Genomic DNA, 13477 nt, shown 5'->3' with positions numbered 1-13477 from the left:
CGCAAAACACATACGGACGTCTGAATGGAGCCTTACAGGGGGGTGATCAATGACAGGGGGGTGATCAATGACAGGGGGGTGATCACCCCATATACACTCCATGATCACCCCCCTGTCATTGTTTACCCCCCTGTAAGGCTCCATTCAGACGTCCGTATGTGTTTTGCGGATCCGATCCATGGACGCGTGGATCCGTAAAACACATACGGACGTCTGAATGGAGCCTTACAGGGGGTGAACAATGACAGGGGGGTGATCATGGAGTGTATATGGGGTGATCACCCCCCCTGTCATTGATCACCCCCCTGTCATTGATCACCCCCCTGTATGGCTCTATTCAGACGTCCGTATGTGTTTTGCGGAGCCGATCCATGGATGCGTGGATCCGTAAAACACATACGGACGTCTGAATGGAGCCTTACAGGGGGGTGATAATCCCATATAGACTCCCTGATCACCCCCCTGTATGGCTCTATTCAGATGTCCGTATGTGTTTTGCGGATCCGATCCATGGATGCGTGGATCCGTAAAACACATACGGACGTCTGAATGGAGCCTTACAGGGGGGTGATCAATGAAAGGGCAGTTATCATTGACAGGGGGTGATCAGGGAGTCTATATGGGGTGATCACCCCCCTGTCATTGATCACCCCCCTGTAAGGCTCCATTCAGACGTCCGTATGTGTTTTACGGATCCACGCATCCATGGATCGGATCCGCAAAACACATATGGACGTCTAAATGGAGCCTTACAGGGGGGTGATCAATGACAGGGGGGTGATCAGGGAATCTATATGGGTGATCACCCCCCTGTCATTGATCACCCCCCTGTAAGGCTCCATTCAGACGTCCGTATGTGTTTTGCGGATCCGATCCATGGATCCGTGGATCCGTAAAACACATACAGACGTCTGAATGGAGCCTTACAGGGGGTGATCAATGACAGGGGGGTGATCAATGACAGGGGGGTGATCAGGGAGTCTATATGGGGTGATCAGGGGTTCATAAGGGGTTAATAAGTAACGGGGGGGGGGGGTTTGTGTAGTGTGCTGCTTGGTGCTACTTTACTGAGCTGCCTGTGTCCTCTGGTGGTCGAACCAAGCAAAAGGGACCACCAGAGGACCAGGTAGCAGGTATATTAGACGCTGTTATCAAAACAGCATCTAATATACCTGTTAGGGGTTAAAAAAACCGCATCTACAGCCTGCCAGCGAACGATCGGCGCTGGCAGGCTGTAGATCCAGTCTCTTACCTTCTGATCCTGTGAACGCGCGCGCCTGTGTGCGCGCGTTCACAGGAAATCTCGCTTCTCGCGAGATGACGCACGGATGCGTCCAGGAGGAATGAGTCGACCGCCTCCAGGACACATCCGTGCGTTAGGCGGTCCTTGGGTGGTTAATGTCACATTACAAGATCACACCCAGGGATGGCTTTAGGTTGAATGATGCCTTGAGCATTAATTTCAGTTGATGCAGTCCCCCTACATAGTGCCACAGTAAGACAATCCTACAGTGTACAAGTATAATTGCCATAAACCAGGCATTCTCAACCTGTGGTCCTCCAGCTGTTGCAAAACTACAACTCTCAGCATGCCCAAACAGCCTACAGCTCTCAGCCTACAGCAGGGCATTGTGGGAGTTGTAGTTTTACAACAGCTGGAGGGCCACAGGTTGAGCCTGCCTGCCATAAACTGTCCAAATTACATAGCCAGGCAGTTGCCAAAGTGAGGGCCTGAATGTATAATCTAGGGAATGCTGTTAGTTGTAGAACTGAGGATGAAAGAACTAAGGGGGAGATTTATCATAGACTGGTATTTTGAGCTGGTCTTTCATATCCCCTGCTATGCTGGAGGGTGCACCAGGCCTTCTCGTAAATTAGGTGCATCCTCCAGCAGTCCATGCGTCTACACTTAAATCTACTGCAGCTCAACTGGCGTAAATCAAGATAAATGTGGCTGACCAGTCGGGCTTACCTCTTTCCGCCCTCACAAGCCCCCCCCCCCCCCCTTTTCAGAAAGTGTTTAGGGCAACCTAGAAAGTTTACCTCTGACAATTTTTTGTTGCAGTGGCGCTTAAAAAAGTTGCAAAAAATCCCCCTCAATTGCCCAGTGCCAGTGGCCCTGGAGATGTGACTGAAGAGGTCACAGATCACACATCACTAAAACCATCCCTGGCAACAATATTAAACCAGTGAAATGTGTGATTTTCATGTAGTACGTTTGTAAGTCACTGTGTAGTCCTAGCCTTAAAGAGGTTATCTAGGTATTGTTTTTTATTATTTCATGTTCACTCTTTGTTGAGACTAGCAACTTTTCCATTGATACCTATTAAAAGTTTCCTACTGGACCAGCGCTGAGCATCCCAGTGAAATGATAAGCTCCTTGCTGTTCCTGGATCACGTGCCGTACATTGTGCACGTGACCCTAGCCTGGTTACGACCCACAGTGAATGTGTCAGTTAACCTAAGGACAGCTAATAATACAGCTAGCTGGAGATTGGGAGATTATTTCTTTGAAGTAACTCAATTAAGCCAATTACTCTACTCCAAGTCATTTAACTCTTCAGATGCCATGGTCAATAGCAGTTGTGTCATCTGAGGCCTTAGACTGAGGGGATTCCCTCTGTCCTCCAGCTTTAGGCCTCTTTCACACGGGCGTCTTATTTTTGGCCCGGATAAGAGGCGGGTGCGTTGCAGAAAAATGCGCGATTATTCCACGCAAGTGCAAAACATTGTAATGCGTTTTGCACTCGCGTGAGAAAAATCGCGCATGTTTGGTACCCAAACCCGAACTTCTTCACAGAAGTTCGGGCTTGGGATTGATGTTCTGAAGATTGTATTATTTTCCCTTATAACATGGTTATAAGGGAAAATAATAGCATTCTGAATACAGAATGCATAGTAAAACAGCGCTGGAGGGGTTAAAAAAAATAAAAAATAATTTAACTCACCTTAGTCCACGTGAATCACCATGGTAAAAGATCATGTGACGTACCATGTGATGACCGGAGTGAGATAATAGCAACTATATAGATTTGGTATTGCTGTAATTGTACTGATCTGCAGAATAAGGTTATCAAGTCATTTTTAGCACATAGGGAAAGTCATATAAACAAAACAAAAAAAACAATGGTGGAAATGTGTTTTTAGTGCATGATATGGTGAATCACATGGTGCCATTTAAAAGATACACCCTGTAAAAAACAAGTTCTCAAATGACTATGGGAATGGAAAAGTAAAACGAGTTATGGGTCTTGGAAGGTGGAGAGAACAAAAAGAAAACAAAAAAAAAGGAAATTCACTACATTCTTCAAGGGTTAGGGTGTAATTTTTCCATTTTTCCAAGTGTGGGATGATCATACATGAGTTTTGACGTGTCCCTATTAAGAGGCTAAGGGTACTTTCTCACTAGTGTTATTCTTTTCCGGCACTGAGTTCCATCCTAGGGGCTCAATACTGGAAAAAAAAAAAAAGTTAAATTTTATCCTAATGCATTCTGAATGGAGAGCATTCCATTCAGTATGCATCAGGAGGTCTTCAGTTGAGTCACTCTCACGGTAGATAGCCACAGAAAATACCGCAGCATGCTGCGGTATTTTCTCCGTCCAAAATTCCAAAACACTTGCTGGAATGCCGGCATTATTTTCCATCAAAATGCATTAATGCCAGATCCGGCACCAAGTGTTCCGGCATAATGGATCCGGTTCTCCGGTCTGCGCATGCGCAGACCTTTAAAAATGCAAATAAAAAAAATACTGGATCCGTTTTTTCGGATGACACAGGAGAGACAGATCCAGTGTTTCAATGCATTTGTTAGATGCATCCACATCCGGATCCGTCTACAAATGCTATCCTTTTCCACACGGATTTCCAGATCCAGCAGGCAGTTCCGGCGACGGATCTTCACAACGCAAGTGTGAAAGTACCCTAAAACCATTATATTATCACTTTATCTTAAACACATTATTTCATTGGTATACTTTCATCTAAAATTAGTTTAAAGGGAATCAAACGACAAAGGGAATGACTGGGCCTTCTTACAAGTAATGTAAATAAGGAATACACCACGCTAATAAAATATACATAGAACAGACGGTTCAAAGTTCTGCCCTTCCCAAACTATTATGCCTGAGCAGCATCACAGTTCTTTCAACTTGAAAAGAAGCATCTATTTAATTGGATTTTTACATCCATAATGGTCACTAATGATTTCTACCCTGAGGCGATCTAAAATTGTCATAAATGCTGATATTGTCTGTAATTGGAATGCAAAACGTGTCATCAGCCCTAATTAGATATAAACCAGGTGATTTTTATATATTTAATTCTACACATAATATGCCATGATAGCTTATCAACCAGTCAAGTGGCACTCAGCTGATGCTTAGCTACGGCAGTTCATACATTTTTAGATAATTAATTGAGCAGTGTTTTTTTTTTTTTTGTTCTGTATTCTGCACATTGCGTAAAAAGAGGTGCAAGTATATTTCTATAGTTACCATAGATATAGTAGGGTCCAAGATGGAGGGTGAGGGATTTATATGGTTGGTCAAGGGGCCTTGAGCATTTGCATCTATAGAGCATAGACATATCTTCTGGAAGCCCTGTCTAGGATCCTAAAGGCTCTGAACTTATTTAGCTAGAGAGCCACGCTACATATTAATAAGTTGAGTCCCAAAAGATTTCTGAGAATGTCTATAAAGAATTTGAACCGAGCACTGTTAGATGTTTAAGCCATTTACATCTGGGTACCAAACAGGTTCAGTCTTTAAATACTAAGTTGGGCCTCTTTCACATGTCATTGGGTCTGTGGAAAAACAATGGGGCCATGCACTACTTTTGTCCTTGATGAAGTCTATGGGTCCTTCAAAACCACTGACAGAACATGGATGGCATCCGTGTTGAGGCAGTGGCTTTCACTGACCATTGGTAGGAGACAAAGAAATCCCCTTTAAGCCTAGCAGTATATATGAAATACGGATGACACAAGAAGGGCAAAAAACTGACATACAGCATAAACCCAGATTCTTCATGGACTTTAAAAGTTACAGATGAAACACTGCCCACCTTGGTTAGAGACGTGTTCACTGATATTGTACTTGTACAAGGCCTAGTTTTACAGTACTTGTTCTAGTGCCAAATGCTTCCTACATGATTCTGTGATAGCACTGAGGTCAACTACTAATAATATGGTTATAAGTCAGCTAATAGTGATATGGTTGTAAGTGCAGTGAGCCCCCTGAGGAGCCTGTGCAGAGGATGGGAGTGGTGGTGGCCTTGATGAGGTATTGTGTCATGGTGTACTCCCTCTGGCTGTTGCTCTCTGGAGTTAGGTGTAGTGCAACGGTAGTTTGAAGAATCAGGTCAGAAGTTTTTACTTAGTGCAAAATTATAACTTATGGTACACCCAGCAGCAGTAACTACAAAGTGCAGCTTCTTGCACCAGTTGAGGAGGTACAGTGGCAGGTTGGATAACTATATATTGGCACTTGTGGGGCTAGGTATCCACTGTAGGATTCAGACTTGAGCTTTGTCTGGCCTAGTAGTGGTATAGGTGATGGCTTTCTGAGCCGTAGTCCCTCCCCTTGCAGCAGTGTCGGTAAAGCTGTATTTTGCTGACCACTCTGCTGTCTTGTCTTTCAGCTGCTTTCTGAAAGCAGAATTTTCTGATCTCTCTACAGAGTTGGTCTCAAAGGAGAAGAATATATTGCTCCCAGGAGTAGGAGCTCTAGAATGCACTTCCTCTCCTCTCTACAGCTAGACAGGAACTCCACCTCCTGGCAGGAAGCTGGACCAGCATACCTTCATCTGGCTGGACTGCATGGCCAAAAGAATAAATATAAAGCATTACAATGCATAACTATGTACAATTGCAGACACCCCCAGGTCTGGGGTACTGCATACAGTTGTTTATTGCTGTGATAACTTAGATTTCATTGGTGTACAATGTGATCTGCAGCCGCTAATAGTATAGAACCAACCAGCAAGAGATGTCTCTGTAGGCCATCCAGGCCATTGAATGGGAACACTACTACAATGACTAGGTAAATTACATAGATTTCTGTTTAAGGGCTCATGCACATGGCTGTTGCCGTTGCATACGGCGGGTCCTCAATACACAGGGTACCGGCTGTGTGCACCCCTCATCACGGTTGCAGACCTATTCACTTGAATGGGTCCGCAAACCCGGAGATGCGGTGCAGAAGCATGGATCGGAACCCCACGGAAGCACTACAGAGTGCTTCCGTGGGTTTTCTTGCCATTCCGTCGCACCGCAAAAAAGTAGTGCATACACTACTTTTTTTGCGGTGTGGACCATAGGATGTGGATCGCGGACCCAATTCAAGTGAATGGGTCCACGATCCACATGCGGCTGCCCCACGGTCGGTGCCCATGCGTTGCAGACCGCAATTTGCGTTCCGCAGCACGGTCCCGGCCAGCACACGGTCGTGTGCGTTAACCCTAACTCCCTGTTTCTGCAGCTATTTTGGAGCATAGCTTTTCTGCTGACACATCATCATGAGGACTTGTTTTTGCAGGACATGCACCTTTTTGATCATTTATTATTCCACTTTTTTGTCCTTGTTTCAGTAAATAAAGGACTTGATAAGGGAAAAGGGCAATTTCCAATTTTTTTACATAAGTTTTACATAAGTCCTTCTTAGTCCTTCCTGGTTTATATATATTACGCTGCAATAAACTGTGTTGCAGTAAATTCTGCTTGGTTGTCAGTCTATCAAGCCTTGCTTTTGGGTGTAACAGCCTTCTGTACATGGCAGACTCGGGTGTCATTGTTAAGCCCCTGGATGTCATAGCAACCCATGGGCACCTTGTGATTCATCTGTCTACCCACAGTGGAATAAAGGAAATGTGGCACAAAAAAAATCTGCCAGTGAAAACCAGATAGCAACACATCTTTTTTGTAATCTGTTTTTATTTTTCTGATTGCAGATCTATATATTCTATTTTCTGAACATGATTATGGGGGCGGCCATCTTTCCTGAGCTGTTCTTAACATCATTTAGAAAGCATTAAGAAAATTGCTTTACGGCAGTCCTATGGACTATAAACACAATGGTCAGGACCTCATTGACTTCTATGGGAGAGATTTCTAGACATGATCTGTGACCTGTGCAGAGGTCATTGTACGAGGGAAGAATAGATAAGCTTTGACAATCACCTATTGTGAATGGCAGATCCTGTCTTATCTATACACAGAGGTGATATCATTACAGGCAGGATTAGAATGACAGATAAGAAGATAACTGCAGTAAAGTGATCTGTACAGACCAAGAAGTGGCACCTATTATTAGGCTTAGTGGCCAGTGTGAAAATTGCAGGACTTTATGTTTTTTGTTTAAATATAGATATTGACATGGGAAATAAAAAAATAACATAAAACAAATATTTTAAAATGTATTAACCATAAAAACATGATTTAAACAATAGGTCATTTTCTGATGGCATATTCCCTTCAAATGGATCAGTTATCAGTTATTTTTTTATGCCAGCTGTTGTGGCAGATATAAGATACAGCTAAAACCTGCTACAAGAATCAGAGGCACAGCTCCTGAGCCCTTCCATACCCATTCTGTAAATGTATGGCACATGGGTTTAATTATCTGGTGCCAGGGGGTAAAGCACCACTATCCTTAAGGCTGTATTAGACTGCCAGATTGTCTGCCAGATGATCATTAATGAGTGTTCATGGCAATGCTCACTAGCGATGATATGGCAGTGTAATACTGCCGCCGATTATCCGAAGAACGAGCAAAGCTTGTTTATCGGGAAATCCAAATCTTTCAATAGGTTTAAAAATCATTGTTTGCAGGCGGCAGATTGTGCTGTCTAATCATGATCTGCTGCAGGCAAACAATTATTCGGTATGGGGACGAGCGATGGCATTATCGATCACTCGTCCCCATATGGAGGAGGAGATCGTTGCATGGAATAGCAGCAGTCTCCTCTGCTGATGAGCAGGTGATTGCCAGGAGGAAACGATTCCCTCCAGACAATCGCCTGTCTGATCTGGCTGTCTTACAGCCTTTAGAACTATGAACAAAGATGGAGCTATTTCTCTACATTCGATGGTCAGTTCGCAGTGTTCGCCAATGAACACATGCAGGCTGCCATCTTTAGTAAGGTGGACTCACCCGTCCGGCGATGCACAGGTAAGCCCTTACCTTTGCCTGTGCCGGGAGCCGGTCTGAAATCAAATGCGGTCACCGGGAGCAGGCAGTTCCGAGAACAGCCGCTGGGGGCCTTCATTGGGCTGTTCTCAGAACTGCCTGCTCCCGGTGACTGCATTTGGTCTCAGACCGGCTCCCATCACAGGCACAGGTAAGGGCTTACCTATGCATCACCGGACGGGTGAGTCAAGATGGCAGCCCGCATGTGTTCGCTGGCGAACACTGCAAACTGACCATCACTCTTCTCTACCTACAGTTCTTACCCTGGTCCCACTAGCAGTCCATGTGCTGGTACTGTAAGTAAAAATATATGGTTATTCTTCACAAATATTGTTAGTGCAACATGTTTTTATAGTTTTTTTAATAGGTTTATATAGTTAGTATATTTATATAATATTCAGCTAATGGAATTTCATGGCTAAATAAAACATAAAGGAATAATAATAATATTAATAATAAATAATAATAAAAACAATAATAACAATGTATTTTTCTTACAATGATATATTTCTAAGGACAGAAATATTTTTTTTATTCCGAGACAACCACATGCATTTCCTTTTAATAAACACTTATTAGAGCTACCATCTGTGTGTTCACAGTTAACTATGCCAGCAGTTTCAGCCCACATCGAGATGGCCGATATTCAGAGAGACGTTTGCGTTCTTCCTCAGAGGGCACAGCAGGGGGCAGCAGTATGGCTTTCAAACCAAAGGAGGGAAATTCAGATGATGGGGGTCATTTTCGAAAACAGAGAACAATTTCAACGTCTTCAAAAATGAATAGCATGGTAAGTGAAAAATGCATTTATTTTACTTCATGGTTATAAAATTATTATTGCGTCTAAAATTATATCTATAAATGATCTAATCAATCCATTCAGTTATCAAATTCACCAGTCTTCTCAATCCTCAGATCATACAGCACTTATGTATACTTATGTTACAGGATTATAGAAGTAAGCCTCATATTGTCCAATGTATCCCAACAGAATAGGGGGTAAGTGTCTGATAGCTGGTGGTCTGACCACGAGAACCTCAGCAGTCCCGAAAATGAGGGTCCACAAATGCCATTGAATTGCCCTATGAGAATGGAGTGGTGTTGCACATGTGCGACCTCCGTTACATTCACTTGTATGGGACTGTTGCGAGCACTGTACTTGGCAGTCACATAGAAGTGCATGAAGTGGAGGATGCACATGTGTACACCGCTCAGTTCCATCGGGCATATTGGCGGCACGTGTGATCACTCAGGTTCTCATCAGTTGGTCCCCCAGTGATCAAACACTTGGACAAGTGTTATGGACAAGTTTTATTAGTGGCACAACCCCTTTAAAGGAACTGTCCAAGAAAAGGCTGATATGTTGTATTATGCCTAGTGCAAGGCTTGACTGGTGCACAACTGAGAGATCCAAAGAACATTGAGGCTACATTGATCCAAAGAACATTCCCTACCCTTTCAGGCCCCACACTAAACATAACACATGACCTACAATCACTGTGGCGCTTGTGCCAGAATTCTGACTCGTTTTATCTTTATGGTGTAAATCAGTTTAGACAAATGTATTATTGATTTGAACAAAAAGAACTGATGGTTGCACCATGCTAGAAATTGCGTAGAAAAGGGTTTTGATGAGTCGTAAAATGAGCCACATGTATTACCGCCAGGCACCAGTCTTCTAATGCAAAATAATGGTCTAAAGTGAGCCAACTAAGAGTTGGCTTAAAATGAGAAAAGTGTCCAAGTTCATGCGAGATGCTCCAAATCTATCCTACAGCGTGTACCACTGTGGTAAAGTTGGAGCCTTGTGTGACTGCCGTAGTAAATGTGGGCCAGTGTTTCAGTTTTTCTTGTAAAGTTTTTTTGTTCCTGATATACTGAACATCATGGAAAAATAGGTTATTTTATTTATTTTTGTATTTAATGCTCCAGTATCTTCTATATGTATTATATCGTAAAAATAATCAAGCTTCAACATTATTATGATCACTTACAAGATCATTTGCAAAATTATAAGTTACTATATACCACTGAAAAGGGGCAAAATGTGATCTCTCTTTGTTTTCAACTAATGCAATATTAGCTTTCTGGTTAAGGACCGTATTTAAAAAATTGACGGTATTCATAGCCTTATTACTACCACTGATGCCTTTGGTAACTGCTTTGCTCATTAGACCTCTTTCACACAGGCGTCGTGTGTGAGGGCCGGATAGGATGCGGGTGCAATGGGTTCACCTTCACGCATTGCACCCGCGCTGAAAACTCGCTCGTGTGAAAGAGGCCTTATACTTTGCATATGTGTTAGCTGAGCAGTTGCTAGATGAGTTTGACAAATGTTTGCAGCTTACAAACATACCATGAGGAAATCATACCACAACTGCATTGAGCCCCTTTGTATTTATTTGTAGAAAAAGTATTCCATACATACTGAGTAATAGAAATACAGAAGCTTGAAGGCTTTATACATGCCATGTTCATACATGAATACATGAATATAGCTCTTGGAACCATCTATTGTACATATATATACTCTGGTACCTGGCCTGTATTTTCTGGGGGGTCGACAGACAGGCCTTCTGGATTGTGAGACAGCTATAAAATGAACAGAAAGTATCTGCAAATACCCAACCCAACCTTATTTCCCAAACCTGGTTTATTGTATGAAAGTGGAGACCTTCTGGATTCCTGGCAGGAGGTGACATGTGATCCAATTTTTTTAAATATATTGTTGGATATGTATTGTTTATTGGTGTACTGGCAGATTTAAGTTGATGAAATGTTGCAAGGTTACTCTAGTGGGAAGGAGGAGGGTTGCAGTAAAACTGGGGTAATATGTTGAGCTGAGCTGTGATACCAAGCATAGCTGCTATACAATGTACAGTGCTGTGCGAAAGCTGCGAGAAAGCTGCGACACTCATAGGAGTGACAGCAAACAGCTGATCAGCGGTGTCCCAGGTGTCGAACCTCCACCGATCATATACTGATGACCTATCCAGGGGAAAGATAATCAGCATTAAAATCTCATACAAAGCCCCTTTACTGTGCATTTGTCTTCTTGCATATCATTTGAAAAGGACATACAGTACATAAAATCATGCTAAATACATGGATGACTGTAACATTTTCTACTAAAAGCTGAGTTAGATGTCCACACACATATAAGAATGGACATGGACACACACACACAAAATCAGCAGTCCAACCCTCCTCTGTTGTATTCTAGTATAGGCTTTGCATGTCAGCAGCACTGCCAGCATAGTGGAGAAGTCTGCTGCCTGCAGATAGGCCCTTTTCAGATGAGCAAATTCCACCCATTGGACTCGCAGCATGAGTATGCGGCAGCACCCGTCCAGACCTCCCAGCACTGACGGGGTCGCATAGCATTATATTGATTTATGATGCTATGTAACCCTTACAGTTCTGGAATGTATTTGATAACACTGGCAGCATTATGTCAGTGTCATCAAATGCATTTCAGGACTGTAAGGGTTACATAGCATCATAAATCAACAAAATGCTATGAGATCTCGTCAGGACGGGTGCTGCCGCATACTCACGCTGCGAGTCTGGAGTGTGGAACTCGCTTGTATAAAAGCGGCCATAGTGTTGACAACAATTTACTGATGCCTGCCGTCATGGCTTTTTTGGGCAAGCATCTTGGCATCTGTGGCACACACCCTGAGTGTCCAGTGCTTTGGGGTACTGCCAGACAGTCAGATTTTTATGCAGTTTTGGAGGGCAAAACCAGGATTGAACTAAAAAAAGAAAAAGTCATATCTGTTCTTTATATTTTCTCTCCTTTCATGATCCAGTCTTGATTTTGACTTCCAAAACTGCATCCAGAAACCTGACCGCGTGGCCGTACCCTTAGGCCCTGAAGGAAGAGTAATATGTAATATGCATGCTGCAGCTGTATAGATATTTTCATTGTAAGTTTCACCTCCATTCAATAACATACGATGTCCAATAGTTTTCCCGTAGAAACAGCTTCACATATTAATTACGAAATGTGCCAGGGAAATGACCACTGAGACTTTGTGTCTGTCCGGCTGATATATGAGCTGCACCCAGATGTCCACATGATTAACCCCGGCCTTAATATGAGCTTTCTTCAAATCAGTGAATTGGATAAACTTCTGTTCCATTTCACTGAAACGGGCACTGAGGATTTGAAAAGTGTATGAGAAAACTGGCCATGTGTATTGTGGCTTCCAAAGTTAAACGGCCTGGGGGGAAATATTTCATATATGACGACATTTACCATCGTTCTCCATTAATGGAGAAATCATCTGCTGTAGGTAAATCTCTTCTTTACCAGTTTCTTCTAGTATCAGATCTAGTTTACATTTCTGTATAATGAATTGGCAGACTGGTGTGAAGACATTTCGAGTCACAGCTGTGTCTTTTTTCCCTATTGCATCGCGTTATTAACCTTCATTCCTCAGCCAGCGATTTCTGCCGCTCCGTCCCTAAATACACAGCCTATTAGTATTTTCGGAATCTAGAAACATGTACTAGCATTAACAAAATAACAGTACTTGGCAGCCACATTTGGCAAAACACCTTAACGAACTTACATAAGCAGCGGAAAACCTGGCCGCAGCCTTTGGTAAATTGGATGTTCAGCCATTTGTGTAAATAATTAGCCGTGTTTACCAGTCGCTCGCGGTGCAGATGCCGGCTGTCGCGTTTAAACCACAGGTCACCGTTTTGATTAGATCTGCTACGGAATGAAAAGAAGCTTTACTTTGTAGTTCTTTCATATGTTCCCTGGCATTTACATTTTCAAAACTATATTTTATACCATATTGCACATGGCTGTAGTATGGAGTCGTGCCTTAAAGGGATTGTGCAAAAAAACTATATTCAAAATTTTTCAAACCAGCTTCTGAATCTGAATACAAAAAATTTAGTATAGCCACTGAGATATTCAGTAAAATGTATCTGTATAGCGCCACCTGCTGTTTGTTCTTTTCCTTATGTCTCCGTCCACCTCACTGAAGTGGTCGCACATGCTCTCTTTAAAGGGAACCTGTCATCTTCAATTTAGCTATTAAACTTATCCTTTCCAAATCTTTATTGTGTTTCCCCAGTCATACAAATCACAATTAGAATTAAATCTGCTGCCGATTTAACTAACTAAGAATCTTGTCTTCACTTCCCGCCATCTATGCAAATCTGCATAAAAGAGTCATATCTTACGTCTCTCAGCCGAGAAGAGTCATATCTTCCCGGAGTCAAGCATCTCAGAAACACCTCAGAAACGCCCCATATCGATGTAATCTCGCTCA

At 42.8% G+C, this 13477-nt stretch overlaps 1 protein-coding gene across 2 annotated transcripts in view; it reads left to right on the top strand.

The window, feature by feature from the left end:
- Positions 1-13477, top strand: part of CCSER1 (coiled-coil serine rich protein 1) — a 1109040-nt gene that overhangs the window by 166199 nt on the left and 929364 nt on the right. For both annotated transcript variants that reach the window (XM_044302736.1, XM_044302745.1), the window contains exon 3: positions 8789-8976. In XM_044302736.1, the coding sequence (XP_044158671.1) occupies positions 8789-8976 (188 nt within the window). The remainder of the gene's footprint in view (positions 1-8788; positions 8977-13477) is intronic.

This window comes from Bufo gargarizans, chromosome 1 (assembly GCF_014858855.1).
Source record: "Bufo gargarizans isolate SCDJY-AF-19 chromosome 1, ASM1485885v1, whole genome shotgun sequence".
Taxonomy (NCBI): domain Eukaryota; kingdom Metazoa; phylum Chordata; class Amphibia; order Anura; family Bufonidae; genus Bufo; species Bufo gargarizans.
Note: the sequence above shows the minus strand (reverse complement) of the source record. Positions and strands in the feature narration are given on the sequence as shown.